The sequence below is a fragment of the Barbatula barbatula genome, assembly GCF_947034865.1.
Source record: "Barbatula barbatula genome assembly, chromosome: 16".
NCBI lineage: Eukaryota > Metazoa > Chordata > Actinopteri > Cypriniformes > Nemacheilidae > Barbatula > Barbatula barbatula.
The window spans coordinates 17,931,563-17,950,730 of NC_136779.1; the positions used below are offsets into that span (position 1 = coordinate 17,931,563).

The 19,168-nt window shown below is 40.1% G+C and overlaps 3 protein-coding genes across 3 annotated transcripts in view; 2 read left to right on the forward strand and 1 right to left on the reverse strand.

Annotated features, from left to right (window-relative positions):
- Positions 1 to 3,136, forward strand: part of wnk4a (WNK lysine deficient protein kinase 4a) — a 44,458-nt gene extending 41,322 nt beyond the window's left edge. The window contains exons 19-21 of the mRNA XM_079476411.1: positions 296 to 501; positions 604 to 707; positions 1,135 to 3,136. Of these exons, the coding sequence (XP_079332537.1) occupies positions 296 to 501; positions 604 to 707; positions 1,135 to 1,137 (313 nt within the window). The 3' untranslated portion in view covers positions 1,138 to 3,136. The remainder of the gene's footprint in view (positions 1 to 295; positions 502 to 603; positions 708 to 1,134) is intronic.
- On the reverse strand, positions 1,830 to 4,462 carry coa3a (cytochrome C oxidase assembly factor 3a). The gene is made up of 2 exons (XM_079476410.1): positions 4,118 to 4,462; positions 1,830 to 3,583 (listed from the first exon to the last, which is right to left on the reverse strand). The coding sequence occupies exons 1-2, from the start codon at positions 4,314 to 4,316 to the stop codon at positions 3,489 to 3,491; spliced, it is 294 nt and encodes a 97-aa protein (XP_079332536.1). The 5' UTR covers positions 4,317 to 4,462; the 3' UTR covers positions 1,830 to 3,488.
- A 363-nt stretch (positions 4,463 to 4,825) lies between these two features.
- On the forward strand, positions 4,826 to 7,988 carry cntd1 (cyclin N-terminal domain containing 1; the record flags this gene model as incomplete). The annotated part of the gene is made up of 7 exons (XM_079477283.1): positions 4,826 to 4,991; positions 5,509 to 5,584; positions 5,660 to 5,840; positions 5,920 to 6,082; positions 6,160 to 6,304; positions 7,162 to 7,258; positions 7,820 to 7,988. The coding sequence occupies 7 exons, from the start codon at positions 4,826 to 4,828 to the stop codon at positions 7,919 to 7,921; spliced, it is 930 nt and encodes a 309-aa protein (XP_079333409.1). The 3' UTR covers positions 7,922 to 7,988.
- Between the last annotated feature and the right edge of the window lie 11,180 nt (positions 7,989 to 19,168).

A 19,168-nucleotide genomic window follows, 5' to 3' on the forward strand; every position in this document is an offset into this window, starting at 1 on the left:
GTGACTCATGGCCACCTTTGTGTTTTTGTGGTGGGGAAATTTATTCTTTTATTATTGCACAAAAAAAGAAATTTTAGTGTTCTAATATATCAAATATTCTTTGTAAGAGGTCCCCAGTTTAACCAAGCTTACATTTAATGCACCTGTATAAACTTTTCAATTCTTATTCTTTATCTGTACAGGGTTTTACAAACAAGTATTTTTAATATCTGGTTCAAGATATACATCAACACATCTCAGCCGTAAATTATGCTTGTACAGGTATCTTACAAAAAATTATTCCTTTGTCTCTCAGGCATCAGTGTGAGGTTCAGAGTCTTCAGGCAGTGCAGAAGCGAGAGATAGAGGAACTTTATTCCAAGATGGGGAAGGTTCCTCCCCCGTGCATTGTATCCCCTGCTGCTATGCTCTCCAGCCGCCAGCGCCGACTGTCTAAAGGAGGAAACTTCCCTTCATCTCGTCGCAACAGCCTTCAGAGACTGGATATTCTTCCTTTAACAGGTTAAACGCTAACAGTTATAATGCTTTTATTGACGATTAAGGTTCTTTAAATGAAACCGATCAATTCAATGATTAATGTTTTTCTGTGTTGTGGGTCTTTAGGGATCATGAGGAAAAATTCCCTTAGCGGCAACAGTAGCAGTAGTTCCCAGGAGGGTTCACGGCCTACTAAAGGAGTGAAGTTTGCTCCCGATTTTAATAGAATGGTATGCTTTCATGATATGCATTGAAATAAGCACACACTTATCCTGTTTGCTTGGTTCCTCAGGTCTGTAAAATGCATTTTTGTTAAACAAGTCCTTAATCACCTTTAATGGAGAAAAACATGTTTGCATCACATTTCTTCAAAAAGCACCTGGATATGTTTGATAGCAGATGGTTCTGTACAATCTGTGAATCAGATGCAGATAAACGGTATGCTAAAGAGCATACAAAGTTTCCTTAAATTACCAAACATCAGTATAATCCCTAAAGAGTCCAATACGGTTGTTTGATAAACAAATATATGTTATAAATGTTCCATAGTAACAAACCCCTTTTTTTGCATTTGATTTCTAATTCAGCTCTTGGACGTATCAAATTAATGTATTTAGATCTTAATAATATTTTCCTTGATCTCTTTTGTCTTACTAGTAAAAATCCTTGGCATGTACATTGGTGGAACTACGTTAGACTACCTCATTCATTTGTGATTTACTCTGCCACACTTGCTGGACTGAAGCAGAACAATCTTTGGACAACCAGCCACAGACTTCCTAAGCTGAGCCACACAAACCCGCTGGCCCTCAATCAAGAAAAAGAAAAACGATATCAAATATTGATATTAGATAACAGGATAAACCGGAAGAGCAGAAATAATTATACAGCTTGTAATATATGATGTACAGGTTTTTAATTGCTGTGTGATTTTTAACCTTCTGACAAGGTTTTCGTCATACTGATGATAGTACAAATGCCTTATTTTGCTTCATTCTGTGAATAGCCAAATAATTGGGGAGTCTCTGCTGTTACGTGATGTTGTTACCATGACGAATTCAGGGATGTGAGGTGACATGGCATGATGTCTCTGTGATGTCTCTGATTGCTCATTTATGGCTCGGCACTGAATATCATTTCTTATTATCTCTTGCACTTTCTAAAGAAAACTCCCTGGACATGCACTTAGTGAGCCCTGAAAGCGCATGTATCTGCAACAACGATCCACTGCTGGATCAGTCCTGCTGTTTCTATTCTACTGCCTTCGTTTGATATGTAGAAACATAAAAACACAATAAGAGTGTCTTAATGATCTGATCCAACAAAATAATCACAGTAATCACTATAAACTTGGTTCATCCGGTCTGTAAACTGTTTAATATTTCAGTTTTACTTTGATTATTTGTTGTTATTTAAGTTCTTTAATCAAAGGCTGTTAAGATCCTTTTATGACAATTTTAATGTGAATTTAAAAATGTAGATTACATCAAAGGGATGTTTGTATTACGAGGGTTGGGGGTTTGATGTCCCAAACAGTATTTGGATACTCAAGTCACACTTAAAAGTGTATGTATAACCTTATATTATACTAAAATATCAAGCATTTACCCTGAAAACCCACATGGAAAGGGCTCCTGAACAATATACTGTTTAAAAGGAAGTCAGAAAGTCATTGACTTTATAGACCCACAATTATTACAATTACCTTGGGATCGGTTTTATTGTGCAATTGTAAATAATTGTAAAAGTTATATTTTGTATCTAATGCAAACACATTCATATATAATGCCTGACATAAGTGTCCAAATACTTTTGGGCACCACTGAAAATCGTTTTGTGTTTGAGATTTCTATTCCCAGAGATGTAGGACTTGAAATGGCTTGTTTAAATATAGCCTATCCCTACATATTTATACATTTACATATATAGTTAAGGCGTCTTGTATTATTTTGACTATAGTCTAATGTAATGTATAATTTTTTTAATGCATCAAATTAAAAAGCAAAAAATACTTTCTATATAAAACATACAGGTATATATATATAAATATGCACGCTGCACTTTGCATATCCATATGGTTCCAAGTTGCATTGTGATGGCCTGTCAATATAAGAACATTACAAAACATTAACATCCGAGTGGCTGCTAATGTTTACTTAGAGCAGTTCATGAAAGTATATTTTTAGGATTGTCAGTGATCTCTAAAACTCAATATACATAGAATTATAGAACATTTAGTTTTTCATTAACTTAGCAGAGCGCCCTGCTTAAATTACATTGAGGAATTCTGTATGTGAAAAATCTAAAACAGAAGACTTTGCATAAAATAGACTTTGTAGATTTATGTTTTTGTCATGCAATGACGCCTTTCTATGCAGAATGAAACACGGTGAAGTGTACTTTCACATATACACATGATGACAAGTTTTGTACAACATTTTCAAAGCTGTGAAACTGTATGAATTATATGTACACAGTGACCAGACTGCTGTAAAAGTATTACAAACATAAACACAGTTAACATGTTTCAGATTGAGGCGAGTGCGACTTTATGGTGTTGTACTAACGGCTTCATTCTGCAATGCAACCCATTGTGCCTTCTCTTTCAGATTATGTATCGTGAAGTAAATCATATTTGTACATTAAATTCAATAAATCTAAATAAAACCACGTTTGCTAAAGGAGCATTTCTTTTACACACCACAGTAATATTTAAGACACGTTTATTGTGTTTATAAAAAAGAAAGTCAAAACAAATATCTTTACAACAAATTAGGCTGCCAATCACTTAAATCATTTTACTTGGGCCTGTAGCCCAAGTAGCAGCATTGCCAGAAACTCACTAACAGTCAAACAGGATATGAAATGCGTTTCTTGTTCCTCAAATCATCCAGTATGAGAGAACGTGTGTGTGCCGCCCTCTGTTGGCTGTCTGATGAATGACAGCGATCCCCATTCCAACGTTCTGTGTAGTCAGTGCACATAGATCAGATGATAGATCAGATGACAGTTCATTTGGCTCCTGTCTTTTGAGCACGTGCTCTGGCTTCTTCGTCTACTTCATCCATTATTTTTTCCTGGGATACGGAGTAGAAAGTGTAGCCGTCTGTGGACAGCTAGTAAAGGGATATACCGCAGTACACCTAGTCATGTCTGAGCATACAAGACATGTTCAATATAATAATAAAAATAAAATTCTAATGTATGTAGAACCCTTCAAAATGTACAGCATGGACTTACTGATGATTTTTACATAATACAGCATTCTACTACACTGTAGCTGTGGGAATGAACGGGGGGCTTTTGGCATTACAATTTGAAATCACCATTGTGACATGGAATTACAAAAATACATTTGGTAAGATTGTTAGCTGTTATGTAAGTATGCAATAACTAAGCGTTTAGAATACAATAACTGATTATTGGTTATCATCACCTTGGTTGTCATTTGCACGCACGTCACGTTACGTAAAGCATTAGAACGTACAGATTCTAGATCTAAGAAAGATGCGCAAACTAATATACTACAGTTTCTCAAACATGTGCGGAATTTTAGCTGAAGTAACTCGATTCTAAGGCTCTAAAACGTATTCTTACATGATGTCATCATAACCTTGTGTAACAGCGTTGTTAAGGATACAAATGCCAAGTACTACAGCTCCAATGGCGAGTCCGGTCGCAATGTTTCGACCCCTGAGCTTCTCTGTTTTCTTCTTCCATTGCGCCAGCTCCACGTTTCGGATGAATTGTAACTGTTCCTTACTCAGCTCGTCTTTTGCCGGGTCTAATCTCTTTGCAAACTTGGCTTCTGGGTCCCCTTGCCTGCTCTTGTCAGCCATGTTTGAAGCGCAGTTGTTGTGACGCAACACTATGGTGGTTTACACGTCAATGCTGCACTGTATTTGCGCAGCCAGTCGTTTTAACAACCTTTCCGGTCAAAAGCATATTTTACAGAAATCAATTATTTTACGATCTGAAATTTCTGAAAAAGTATAGATCAAAATTGTGTTGAAAATTTCGAGGTACTTCCAAATGTAGGTGCATTACGAATCGCTTTCTCTTCTCTGCGCAGCTATTCATATTTATATAATAGCCAACGACTAACATTTTCTACAGCATTCTAGGAAATATTTGATTTATTTTCCATTTTATTTGAAGAAATATTAGACAAACTAACACAAAAAGTTATTAATGTGGCTCGACAATATATGCGACAATGCAGACTAGCGCCCTCTGCAGGTCAAAAACATTTCGCCACCTACTGCATAGTTACATTATAGCGAACGTACTGAACGGTAGTTAAAGACTGTAAACTGCTGCTTCTTTGGAATGACAACTTAGTTTTACAATGGCAAAAAGAGTTCCCCTGAAAGAACCTGAAAGAAACCTGAGGTTTGGGAAGGTACCTATGGACATTCTCTCTGATATTCTGACCAACCTCAATAACAGAAACAGATCCAACTTGGAAAATGTTTCATATCTGTGTGGAGATCTGAAAGATCGTAAAATAGTGGGTAAGTGGCAGAAATTATTTGAAGTTTGTTTGCTGTTTTCAAGCGGATTATTATTTCCCTAAAACAAATGACTGAAGTGAGGGTGCTAGCACGATTTACCAATGTTATCATATGGTAATACAGTACTCGTTGGCATATATTGTTTCGATATTTAATAAAATACTTGATTCATTTACCACGGTATTTTCATAGTAGTTCCAAAGAACATGGTATGGCCATGATGCCCTGTCCAGAAACATGTCATTGGCAGAGTTGCCAGTCATACCTGCGCACTAAACAGCATGTATGGCCCCTTGGCCAGCCAGAACTAGTCTATAACTAAATAGTGCACACCCCCATACATACCTGTACAGATCACTGTATAGTAGTAATTATAAACATTATCATATACAAATGATTTTTTCATAAATATCTTTAACTTACAGAATAGAAACAATTCAGCCCAATTCATCTAGGCAATTCAGGCCATTTGTGGAAATGTAGCTTTTTTAACTTTTGGTGCTGATTTTCTCCTCAGAGTATGTATTTCACCTCTGTGCCGAACTAGGACTTGACCCTGTGGTTGGGTACTATGCCATTGAGATACTGAACAGGTAAATGTGATTAAAATAAGCCTTTTTCCTTCTAAACAGCTTTGACCTCTTTAAAGCTTCACTTGAATATTTTAGGTTTATGGCCAAATATCTTGAAGATCTAATCCTCAGACAAAAGAGGCAACCTACAAAAGGTGCACCATGTAAGGAGACAGGAGACTATAAGGATCTCATCTACCAAGCACTCAAGGAGAAGTTCTTTGTTCTCATCCTCTCAAGTGTTCAGATAGCAAGCAAACTGGACCTGCACTCTAATGTATGTATGTCACGTAGAACGCAGCGAATAACTTTTTTCTAATGTTATGGAGTGATTTATTTTGTTCTTTGCTGTCTAGGTTGTTAACAACGACATTGCAATGAATTTTCTGCACAGTGTCAATTACCCTTGTTCCAAAGAGAAACTCCTGGACTCTGAGATATTTATTTTAAAAACCCTCAACTTTAATTTGAACGTGCCCAATGCTCTAACATATGTCGAGACTCTTTTGGAAGTGCTCGGTAAGTTTGCTCAGCATCAGTTCTCATCCAAAAATGCAGTGAACTCAAATTGTCTTGAATACTTTGACTTCCCATAGGCCATAATGATCCAACAGCCCCTGTGGCTCAACTGCACCATCTCTGTATGTATGTACTGCAGTTCATTTACCTGCAGAGGGAGGCAATCTACAACTCATTGCTCATATCTGCCACTGGATCCCCAAGCCCATCCTATGAGCAAAGGTACAAGGGTTTTCAGAAATTTTCTGTTAAGGTCTTTCTAATATTTTCGCTATATAATTACTCATTTTAAGTGCTTCAAACTAAATAGGAATCATTTAAGAAAATAGTAAATACATTTGAAAATTGAAGTGATACTTCACCCAAAAATGAAAATTCTGTCATCATTTACTCACCTGTGATTTGTTCCAAATCTGTATAAATGTCTTTGTTCTGATGAACACAGAGAAAGATATTTGGAAGGATGCCTATTACCAGACATATGTCCCCCCCCCATTGACTACCATAGTAGTTTTCTTGTTCTGTTGAACATTTTGAAGAATATAGGACAGCAAACACTTTTGACTACTATTGTATTTGTTTCCTACTGTGGTAGTCAATGGGGGGCAAAATTTGTCTGGTAACAAGTATTCTTCCAAATATCTTTCTCTGTGTTCCTCAGAACATATACATTTATATTAGATTTGGAACAACTCGAAGGTGAGTAAACGATGACAGAATTTTATTTTTTGGGTGAAGTATCCCTTTATTTGATTTGTAATTTGCTTGTGCATTTTTGATGTTGCAAACATGATGGCACTGTGACACTCTCAAAACATTGCTCTTATGCCCAATGGAAGGAGCTTTGGACAGGACTACGTAATTGGATAAACAATAGAAGATGTGTGCAGAGGATACAGCAGTGTTTGGGGAAACCTGTTTAATAACAATCATTGTACAGAATTTTCTATTTTGTTTGTTGCTACTGGTGAAATTAACATAACTTTTAACGTTTTACCTTTTTGAGCAGCTTGGTAGTGAAAGCTGCATATCTTGGGGAATTATGTTTTCGTGTGTGTGTGTTTGTGTGTTTGTTACAGAGCCAAGTTTGTGTCTGTGACAGAAGACTTCATGCTTTTGGGAGTTGGAGTTATTGCTGTGGCTGCCTTTATTCATCATATCTCAACATGGGAAAAGGTATTGAAAGCTATAGTTCTGAATAGGAATAAGGATTCAGCCAGTTGTGAAGTGTATTAAAATATTATGCACTGCCTTGAAAAGTGCCCAGAGGGGTAGATGCATTATTATCTAATAAGTACATTGTTTTATTAAGGGGACACTGTAAACGGACAAATATCTGGGTTAAAAGTTCATTTAAAACTAAAACTGATGACTCTCATGTTGTCAGATCTGTATAACTTTCTTTTTCTGGAACACAAAGAAGCAATGGATGCCATGTTCATTCTTTATGTTGAAAATGAACCAGAATGAATGCTGGCAAGCTCCGGAAATTATGTAGCACCGTCAAAGTTAGTAGCAGATATTATATAGCTTTAGAAGAAATTATCACTTAAGTTGAATATAGTGAATATATAGACTTTTCTGATACCTTTATGTTATTTCTGGAGTTTGACAGCACCTGTCCCCATATCTATTGTCCTTCTATATAAAAGAGCAGCTTAATGGTTCCACGGAGAAACAAGTCATGTTTGAAACATCATGAGGGAGATTAATAATGACAGTTGATTTGTTCTGCAGGTAGTGGATGAGCTCACAGGCGTCACAGGAATATCAGGCCAGAGTATCATGGACTTTGCATATGTCACCCTGATGCACATCACCAAGATCAAACCTGTGTGATTCCTTTGTGTATTTAAGGGTAAATAATAATCTAGAGCATCATACAAATAAAGTCAAGACTTTAGAAAGTAGCTATGCAAACAATGAAAGTTCAAAATGATAACAGTATTATTATTACTTTAAATTATCTCCGTCTGTCATTGTATAAATGATTAAAAGGAGGAAGCATTCAAACTTGATATGTATATACTGTATAGTAAGTTTTTAAAGGATGATGTTACATCTTTTTGAGCATTTTCAACTACATATTGTACATATTTAGTCAAACGTTTATGCGAATAAATGAAATGAAATATGAATTAATTTAATAAAAAAATATATATCAACTAAGTAGATTCAATTGACAGTGCTGTTTTCATAGGAAGTTCTTTTATGTCTCCTAATTCTACACACCTTTAAAAGATAAAGGCGGAGGCATAAACAATATACTGTATATAAATTCTATAGCACTGTAATTCATAAATGTAAATGTTTTAAAGACATTTCATGCCACCTTGCAAAGTCAATAAAACAAGCAAGCGACTAAGCAACAAATAGAAATAAAAATGAAATAAAAGCCTGCCTAAACATGTAAATGAAGTATTTATTGTAATATAAGGAATGTATTTAAACTGACCATGACATGGTGGGACTAGACTTTGCTAACAAATATTTTTTACATCAGCTAAAAAAGTCCTAAATGAGAGGAGAGAAAACATGAACTCTTATGGGCTTAATAAGCAAGTAGCTTACTTATAAGCGTAGTATGCTTTTTTTAAACTATACAGTGAATACAAATTTGACAGAATAATTAGAAGTAATTTCATTACCTGTGATGATACTTCTGCAGTCTATAGAATTCCACAATGCCTATTGGATTATCCAGCCCTGGTTTCAGCAAGACATTTCTACAACGTAACATTTATATTTTTTTTACAATTCTCATAATTCTCTCGACAAAGACTTTAATCATGATGCTTTTTAGCATTACCTGCATTTAAAATAAAGTTTATAATGGAGTTCATCAATGATTTTATTGCCTGAAATACATTATTGATATATTAATGTATGTAATCTTTTTTATTAGAAGAATGTTATTAATTAAAACTATTTATTTTTGTATTTACCTGTATGATGCCCTGCAACAAGCAGAAAAGGTTGCCCCATGCAGTAAAGTGTGTTAATAAGATTCCTTATTAGCATGGATGCCACCTTAAGAAGATTGCTGATTATATAGGCTTGTTGAAGGTGATCTGTGTTTAACGTTTACAGTACCATCGGCAATTCTCAGCAGTCTTTTTGTTTGGAAGGTCTGACTGGGCCAGACATAACTACATTGGATAAGCCAACAGCAATACTTTGGGGTGAGTAATGGCAAACTGGGGGGTGTTTATAACTTATTTAATTACTTTCAAAATTCTGCTTGAATTCCTCTAGTGGCGCTGACATAAAACACTTCACCTTTAAACATGACCCACTGAGACAACAGTAGCAATTATTGTAGTGGAACTGGTTTAAGAGTAACAATAATCCTTAATAAGCTGTCATTTTATTAGGATTTCATTGGTATCAAAAAGTCACCTCTTGACTCTGTGTTTAAAGTATCAAGCAGAGGAGGGAAGATAATGAGTCTCTGGCTGAAAACTGTCCTATCGGATGGCCCATAGCTCTCATTATGTACACTAAAACTTTTGTAAATTCATATAATGAATTTAAAAACGGGACCTGGAAAATGTCCCCTCTTTGCTCGGTGGTCACCTGTTATTTTAAAGCAGCCCTAACTCAGACAGTTTCTGTATATCTCAGAATAGTACCGCAGCCTTCAAATATCCACGGTGTCTTTAGTTTGATCAAATTTATAAAAGACAGATACACCTGTACGATTATTTCCGAAAACATGTGACACGTGTGGGGGAGGGCGCGTGCGCAAACACTGCCAGGAAAACACAGATATCAGTTTCACTTACCACGTGCAGTTCATGTCTGTAATCTTTTAGCACTGATACCGCCGTTCCATCTATCAGTTTCAAACGATCTCCAAATCCAGCGTTATATCCACCTTTTACATAACATTTATCACCCAAATGCAGCGAAAAACAACACAGCTGAACTTTGTGATCGTAGCGCTCTCTCTCTCCTGCACACAAGTGAAAGTGAAAGTCCAACTACTTTTATGACAAGTTGACCATGTCAAGCAAGAGAAGACGTTTAACACTGTAAGAAGTCAGAATGCATGACACACCATTGCTCCACACTTTTAAAGCAATACATTCTCAAAATCTGTAATTGTAACTTTAAATCAAGATTTACATTTATACGTGGCAGTTTTACCAAATCACATTGATTCAAAACATATTCTCAGAAATAAAAAACACCAGTGCAACGTTTTAATTCCTAAGTACAGGTCTACATTCAATAATTTCAATAATATTAGTATTTTTACTCACCAAAAGCCAGATTTTTTTGGTGTCCACCGAAAGCCGGACACCTAAGGCTGTCCGTTATCACACTATTTAAGAAATTGTATGATTGTGGGATTTTTGGAAGGTGTTTGGAAACACAAATATCACACTTAAATGTACTTTTCGAACAATAAATTTCACTTTAAAAAGTGATAGTTAACCTCAAAATGTAAATTCTGTCACCATTTACTTTAATAATTTAAAACTGTGCAGAACACAAAAGAAGATATTTTGAAGAATGTCTGTAACTGAACATCGGCAGGACCCAGTCTGTATATGCATTGCAAAGTCAGGCCCTGATGTTTACTAGCTTCCACTTTTCTGGGAAGGCTTTTCACTAGATGTTAGGACACAGCTGTAGGGATTTGAATTCATTTAAACACAAGAGCATCAGTGAATTCAGGTCCTGAAGATGGGTGAAATGGCACAGATCACAGTCACTCATACAATTAATCCCAAAGGTGTTTGATTTGCTTGAGATGTGGGATTTGTGCAGGTTAGTCAGGTTCGTACATACCTGACATCTTAAAACATTTGTTTATAGAATGACGAGAAACAGATTGTCCTTGTAAGCCTGGAATCAAATGAGCTTAGGGAATTGGCACTGCCATCTGAGTTTTGGGATTAAGCTCTGGACATGTCAGATTTTGGAAATGTAAGACCTGAGGGAATAGGGATGCCTCTTTTTTAGACAATGAAGTCTATTATCTAGCAAGGCAGGATTATTTTACGAGGTTGGCCTTGACTTATCACAGAAAAGGTGTCTATCAATATAGTCACTAGTGCTGTGATGGAAAGACAAGAGAATTCTTGTGTTATCCTCCAGAGTTTAGCCCCAACACCAATTTAATACATCTGATCCACGTAATAAAAGTCCTTGGGAATAACTTGAAAATTACAGGTACACATGCAAGAGGTTGAAACAGGTTGGTGGCCCTCCTGGAGTGATTTGAATAGTCTAGAGACTAAGGGTCTGTTGTTAGTGGTGATTGTTGGGGACACGCGCAGTGTTTCATTATAGTTTAGAATTGGTAGCCTGGTGTGTTGATGACATAGTTTCTTACTTTATATAGAAATAAAATCTGATGTTAAAGCCAAGGTCCAGTGTATGAAATTTAGCGGCATCAAGTGGTGAGGTTGTGAATTGCAACCAACGCTCACTCCACCCCTCCCTTTCGAAGCATTACAGAGGCTGACACAGGACTAAGATGTCATCAGGTTTTTGCTTCTTTGCCGAATGAGATAACATATTTACAAAACGCGCTCTATAGAGCAGTTCGTCCGTTTAGGGTTACATGTTGAATTGCATGTAAGGGTACCCGCTGTGTATGTAGATAGAAATAGCTCATTCTAAGATAATAAAGACCCTTAGGTCTTTCTACACCTCTGAAGACATAGTTACTGTATGTATATTTTATTACATCTCTGTCAATAGATCCTCTGAAAACCTATGCATTGGACCTTTAAGAAAAAAAGAGAAAATAATCTGAAGTGAGTTGATGGGATGGTGAAAGGATGCTGAAAAACATAGGAGGATCATAGAGTGAGGGGCGGCTATACGGTCCGTTTCTCACGCTGATAGTTTGGATTTTCTCAATGTGTTCCTCTCAAATCTTTTAAAATAAACTTAATAAGAGCAATACTATTGTGAGCTTCAAATCCTCTCCCATGTCCTCTCCAAGGTTATTGGTTAACCAATAAATGTAGTTGTTTTTTGCAAATATCTTGTCGGCTCATTTGCCCCACATCAATGCAATAAGCCCTATTGGAATACTGTATCATGGAATGGGAGCACATGCCAAAGCACCATCACTTCCATGAGGTCACCATAGCAACCTGAGCCTTTTAACCAGTCACTGGGGAATTCTGTTTTTCTTTCATGAATGGCTCACTTGCCAAGTAAGCAATTCAGCTCTTCATCGGCTTGCCTTTTGCTTCTCTATAGAATCCAGTTGATATGCAGCCACTGTTGCCATGCGTATGTGGATTTATGGGTACTGTGACCCTCATACTGAATACCATTTTTAGTTGTTCGTCCACCCCCAAACAAAACTAAAACATTTTTGATTGTGGCAATTTCAATGTGCCGTATTTCATCACATAAAACTTCACCTATATTCATGAGGGCTGCGCGCCTCTGTTTTTTATAGCAAGTGAAATTGCGTGGGCTACCCCCTGACAGTCAACTGTGAGACATGATAGGGTGATTTCCCTCAAAAACCAACAGCTTCTGCTGTTCAGATCTATAATTTCCACATATCTTATGCTGATGCTGTCCTTATAACAGTAATAATAATAACAGTTCCTTAAACTGCATTTGCCAACAATGTGCAACATGGTGGGGCAACAGTAATGGTTGTCTCTTTACAACACAGTCTCAAGGGAATTTGTGACATTGTCACGAACTGTAATCTATGAATTCGTGTTCATGGGCATCCCCCTTTTTTCGCGTCAGTCAGCACAACTTCAAGTCGCCCCACTTCTTTCAGTCTAACGTTTTTTAATAGGCTGTATCGTTCATATTTATAAATATATATTAACGCAATCTGATAGGAATTCATACCTACGCTTTATAATTATTTGACCCTGTGAGGGACCCGGTTTAGGGGCGGGGTTAGGCTAGCCATTTATTCTGGCTTTGACACCACGTACAATTTGTGTTTTCAGCAAAATTACTCTTTGCGGCTGCGATTTTGGGTTTGGGGGAGGTAAGGTGTCGGTTAGCCACCTCCTCAAATATTTACTACTTCTTAAAATATAATTTATTATTACTATTATTAATATTACAGTTATTATTAGTTACATCTTTCAGTAGTGACTGGCTGACTGATACCATTACCCCAAACATTCACAGATATTGTCATTTGTAGTGGCAGATGCAAGCACCACACACACAATGGACTTGCTGACATAATTCACAACCGGTATTGACTGAGAGAGAAGCCATACGGCCCCTTTAAGGAGGCGGAGCCGGGATTCTGTTCCTGTGTGTTCTTGTGTTTTTGATGTTCTTTTGTTAAATAAAACGGACTGCGTTGAGAGTTACCACGTGCGGTTTCCTTGTGTTTTCTTTTGTTAGCACAAGTGCTACATTGGTGACCCCGAGTCAGAACTATTAACGCAAAATATCGACGAACGCTGTATCGCTTAAGCTTCCGGAGTTTTGGGAGCAACAAGCGCCTGTGTGGTTCGCTCAAGCCGAGGCTCAGTTCGCTTTACGAGAGATAACCACGGACGACACGAGATACTACTATGTGGTCGCAGCTCTCAACAGTTCCACAGCCGCACGAGCGTTAAGCATCCTGGAAAATCCCCCAGAACGACACAAATACGCTGCACTAAAGGCTTACCTGCTAAAGACTTTCAGTTTATCAGAGACTGACAGAGCACGTCTTTTGCTCTCGCTGCCGGGTCTCGGAGATTCCCGGCCGTCCGAATTGATGGATCACATGCTAGCATTGCTCGGTGGGCATAAACCATGTTTCCTGTTTAAAGAATTGTTCCTACAACAGTTGCCACAGAACGTTCGCACCTCTCTCGCAAACAGCACGGTGACTGCTTACAGGGAACTAGCGCAGCTGGCGGACGAATATCACACAGCTTCGCACAAATTTACGGCTAAAGCCAAAAAGTGTCGTGCACCTTGCACGTTCAGTGAGAGTCGAAGCATCCCAACAGTCAGCAGCGTAGTGGCACATAATGCTGAATATCTCCTGTTCATCACAGATTCGCTATCCAGCCGACATTTCTTGTGTGACATGGGAGCACAAGTTAGCGTGATTCCTGCATCACCTGTGGACAGATGATCCTGCGAAACTGGCACACCGCTCGAAGTGGCCAACGAAGGTAAAATTAAGACGTATGGGACATGGCTAGTCCCGCTGTGTTTCAATGGACAACTTTTTACATGGGAGTTTGTTTTAGCAGATGTGAGCAGGCCCTTCCTGGGCGCGGATTTTCTGTGCTCTTATGGACTTTTGGTAGATGTAAAGAACTGTTGCTTAGTCACTGCGGAAGGTTTCAACGTGTTGCCTTGTTCACGAAGCACTTTTGCAACAACCACGCTTTCTAGCGCGTTGACCGGGGAGTGCGAGTTTGCTCGAATACTCAGTGAATTTCCCAATCTCACTAAGCCTACTTTCTCATCAGCCTCAGCCAGCCATAGGGTTGTACACCATATTTGGACGTCTGGACCCCCAGTGCATGCCCGAGCCCGACGCTTGCATCCTGAAAAGATGGCAGTGGCTCAGGCGGAGTTTGCTAACATGGAAAACCTGGGAATTGTGCGGCGCTCCAACAGTCCTTGGGCCTCACCCCTACATATAGTCCCCAAAACTGATGGTGGTTACCGCCCGTGCGGGGATTATCGTCGGCTCAATGATGTCACCACGCCTGACCGATACCCTTTTCCTCACATTTAGGATTTTTCAGCGCGTCTGGCAGGGGCAACCATCTTCTCCAAAGTGGATCTGGTGCGAGGATGCCATCAGGTACCAGTGTTCCATGAGGACATCCCCAAAACAGCTGTGATAACACCGTTTGGCCTCTTTGAGTTTTTACGGTTGCCTTTTGGTCTCAAGAATGCGGCCCAAACATTTCAGCGCACGATGGACTCAATCTTACGGGATTTGGACTTTATTTTTGTGTATTTAGATGACATCCTGATCGCCAGTTCCTCCACACACGAACATCTCACTCATCTACGCTTGCTGTTCCCCCGACTCAGTCAACACGGTTTGATAATTAACCCTGCCAAGTGTCATTTTGGCTTGAGGGCTATCGACTTTCTTGGTCACCGACTCACAGACATGGGGGCTTTCCCTCTACCAAACAAAGTTGACGCCATCGAACAGTTCCCTGTGCCCCACACTATCAAAGTGCTGCAAGAATTTCTGGGGATGGTGAATTTTTATCACCATTTCATTCCTCGGGCCGCTGAGCTCATGCGACCTTTGTACGGGGCTGTCAAAGGACACAGCAAAACAAAACCGATCACCTGGTCGGAGGAGATGACCAAGTCGTTTGTGGACACTAAGCGAGCACTAACTCAAGCAACCATGCTGTCTCATCCTGTTCCTGGTGCTCCTATCGCTATCTCCACTGATGCCTCAGACTGGGCTGTAGGCGCAGTACACGAGCAGCTTATAGGAGGTGTTTGGCAGCCCCTTGCATTTTTCAGCCGTCAACTACGCCCCAACGAGCGAAAGTACAGTACATTTGACAGAGAGTTGCTCGCCCTATACCTAGCTGTCAGACACTTTCGTTTATTTCTGGAGGGCCGTGCATTTACAGCATTTGTTGGCCACAAGCCCTTGGTTCATGCAATGGCAAAAGTTTCCGAGCCTTGGTCGACCCGCCAGCAATGTTGACGGAAAAAGCAACGTTGTGGCAGATTGCCTTTCGAGGGCTACAGTGCAGGCAGTGCATTTGGGTATGGACTTTGTCCGTTTGGCTGCAGACCAACAGTCCGACCCCAGGTACAGGCATACAGGACGGCTGACTCAAGTCTGAAAATCGCTGATGTCAGTTTTACTGAGGCAGGTGTGACACTAATGTGCGACGTCTCCATGGGCAACCCTCGCCCAGTCCTACCCATGCAGTGGCGGAGTCCTGTTTTCGATAAGGTCCACAGTTTGTCACACCCAGGGCGGAGAGCTTTGCAGAAGCTGGTCTCATCGACGTATGTGTGGCATGGCTTGAAAAAAGATGTTCGGGACTGGGTCGCTGCTTGCGTGGCATGCCAGCGGGCTAAAGTACAAAGGCACGTCAAAGCACCCTTGGAGACATTTGAGGTACCTGAGCGACGTTTCGAACATGTCAACATCGACCTGGTGGGTCCATTACCGCCCTCCCAGGGGTTCACTCACCTTCTCACCATGGTGGATCGGACTACCAGGTGGAAGGAGGCGGTTCCATTGACCTCAACAACCGCAGACAATGTAGCACGGGCTTTCATTGCCAATTGGGTGGTACGTTTCGGCACACCTGCAGACATGTCTTCGGACCGTGGCCCGCAGTTCACGTCAGAGTTGTGGTCGGAGGTGGCCTGCATCCTCGGAGTGCAGCTCCATCGTACTACGGCGTTCCACCCGCAGGCCAATGGCCTGTGTGAATGTTTCACCGCTCTCTTAAGACTGCTTTGAGGGCCAGTCTAACGGACGACAGATGGGTCGAGCGTTTGCCCTGGGTCCTTCTGGGTCTGCGGACCGCTCCTAAGGAAGAGCTGCAAACCTCTTCGGCAGAATTGGTGTATGGTCAGACACTGCGTGTTCCAGGCGACTTCATTCCATCCTGCACTGAACCCTGGAGCCCGCTCGCTGGACGGTCTACCCTTGTTGACAAGATTAAGGCTTTTCGGCCGGTGCCTACATCGGAGCACGGCATGGGGCAGTCCTGGATACCCCGAGACCTATCTACGGCTGATTTTGTATTTATTCGCTGTGATGCTCGCCGACACTCCCTGCGCCCTCCTTACGATGAGCCATTTCGCGTGCTGGAGGCTGGAGATAAGACTTTCCTGGTTGACATTGGAGGTCGTCCAGAACGAGTTACGGTCGACCGACTCAAACCAGCTCATGGAGCACGAGGCTGCCCACTGGTTCCTGCTCGGGCACCTAAGTGGGGTCGCCCGTCCATTCACAAGAGTACAGTCTCCAGGGAGGCATCCTAGCCCGCTTTAGCTGTGCCATCGGCCCCTGAGCCGCATTTTTCACACATTCTGGCAGACAAGTTCGGTTCCCTAACAAGCTGATGTTGCCGCTGTTGGTGAATTCTGGGGGGACCTGTGTAGTGGCAGATGCAAGCACCACACACACGATGGATTTGCTGACATAATTCACAACCGGCCAACGGCCCCTTTAAGGAGGCGGAGCCGGGATTCTGTTCCTGTGGTGTTCTTGTGTTTTTTATGTTCTTTTGTTAAATAAAACGGACTGCGTTGAGAGTTACCACGTGCGGTTTCCTCGTGTTTTCTTTTGTTAGTACAAGTGCTACACATTGGCAATTACCTGATTACCTAATTTGCTAAGTATTTAACGAGGGGAACAATTTGGGCCCCAAACGGGACTTCAAGAACAGATGGATTCGATGAATAATGTATTTCATAATCTTCATTAAGTCAACAAAAGATTTGACAGCTAATGTCTTTCCAATTTCTAGTCCTTCAGACTGTGTAAAATAATGTAAAGTGGTGCTCCAGCTTCATGCATGCTTGAATGTCAGAAGTTAAAAAACAATGTGCAGTGGTGAGTGAAAGTGTGCGCTTCAGATAGGGGCAAACTGACAGACTCTAAATACCAATGCGTTATACACAAAAAACATAAACAATAAATATACTGTACACAAAGTACAGATATAAAGTAAACTGTTTCAAGATGTAAACAGGACATTAAGCAGATGAAGAGTTGGTTATTATATTATTAATAATATGTTTACTCCAAAAATGCTGGGTTGTTTTAGCCCATTTTAGAGCGTGATCTGCCTCCCAAGGGTTTCTAGGGTCATAAATGATATTTTGATTGACGTCGACCTTGCGCACCTCTCTTGCATGATAACGAGCCGGTCGGTCGAGTCCCTCCCTCCCGGTTATGAATAAAACATGACATTACAGCTGGTCAAGGGAGAGGTTGTGCGCTTCTGTGCAGCGTTTCTGGATTCAGTTTTGAACTGACGTGATTGCATCGTATTTACGTTGCAGTAGTAATGCAGGCATCGTTTTGATTTAATCCTCAACTGGCCATTTTGCAAAAAAACGCGAGGGGGTTGTTGAGCTAAAGAGCGGAGATACCGGCCAAAATTCTGCTCAAAGTGGCTGCGGAAGGGATCAGTCGTGGCTGGCGGAAGGATGTTATGAAACAGGCACGGGAAGGACGGATCTCACGCAGGTTAACTTGCATGGAAACCGGCAAGCGAAGGTGAGACGGAAAGTAAAACATAAACAAGGTACGTCTCTTAGCATTTGATTTGGGTGTATGTGGTGTAATAAATCGTAGACATTTGCGTTGCCACAGCGACACAAGGAGGAAAATAGAAACTGAAAACAAAATCTGTCAATTAACCGAATTGTAGAGTGACAACGGATCATTGGCTTGTCAGCTAAAGGGCAACGGTAACCATAGTTTCCAGAGGCATACTGAGGTAAAACATAAGAAACCGAGATCTTTCCAACAGAATGTGAGAACAACTTTAGAATAAAACTGTTTTGTGGTTTTAATGATTCTATTTGGTATTGCGGTGGAACTGTTGCCATATGCTCTTATTTTGTAGTAAAGTTGGTGCTTTGTGTTGTAGCCTATTTTTGACCTTTCAGCAATAAACATGTAAACCATGAAATGAAGCTCATGTCTAACCAATACACTTCTGCTTTATTAGTATATTGTTGTATTAGTAGAGAGTGATAAAGCATTCTAAGGAAAGTTTTGAAATGCATCGCACCCTGGTAGTTGTATAAACCAAAAGCAGTGTTTTGAAACCCTTCAACCACAAACTTATGAGAATTTTTCAGCTTTTGAGACTTGACTATAATGACTATAAAAATGGTCAAATATAAAGCACTGTATGCAAATATTATAGAATATAAAATGATCCTGTAGTCCTGTAGTTGGTAGAGCATTGCGTTTGAAATTCAATGGTTGTGGGTTCAAATACCATGGTGCATGCATACTGATGGAAAAGCGTAAATCTTGTATGCACTGGAAATTGATTTGAATACGAGTCTGCCAACTGCATAGATGTACCATCCATTTCCAAACCTCCTGCTTATCCTCTGCAGGGTTGCGGGAGTGCTGGATCTCATCCCAGCATCTTG

Bases quoted from the DNA above. Each gene is read 5' to 3' on its own strand.
- coa3a (XM_079476410.1), bottom strand. From the start codon at position 4,316: ATGGCTGACAAGAGCAGGCAAGGGGACCCAGAAGCCAAGTTTGCAAAG. The intron at 3,584-4,117 runs GTATCCTTAACA...AGCTGTCCACAG, and splicing joins AGCTGTAGTACTTGGCATTT to ACGGCTACACTTTCTACTCC.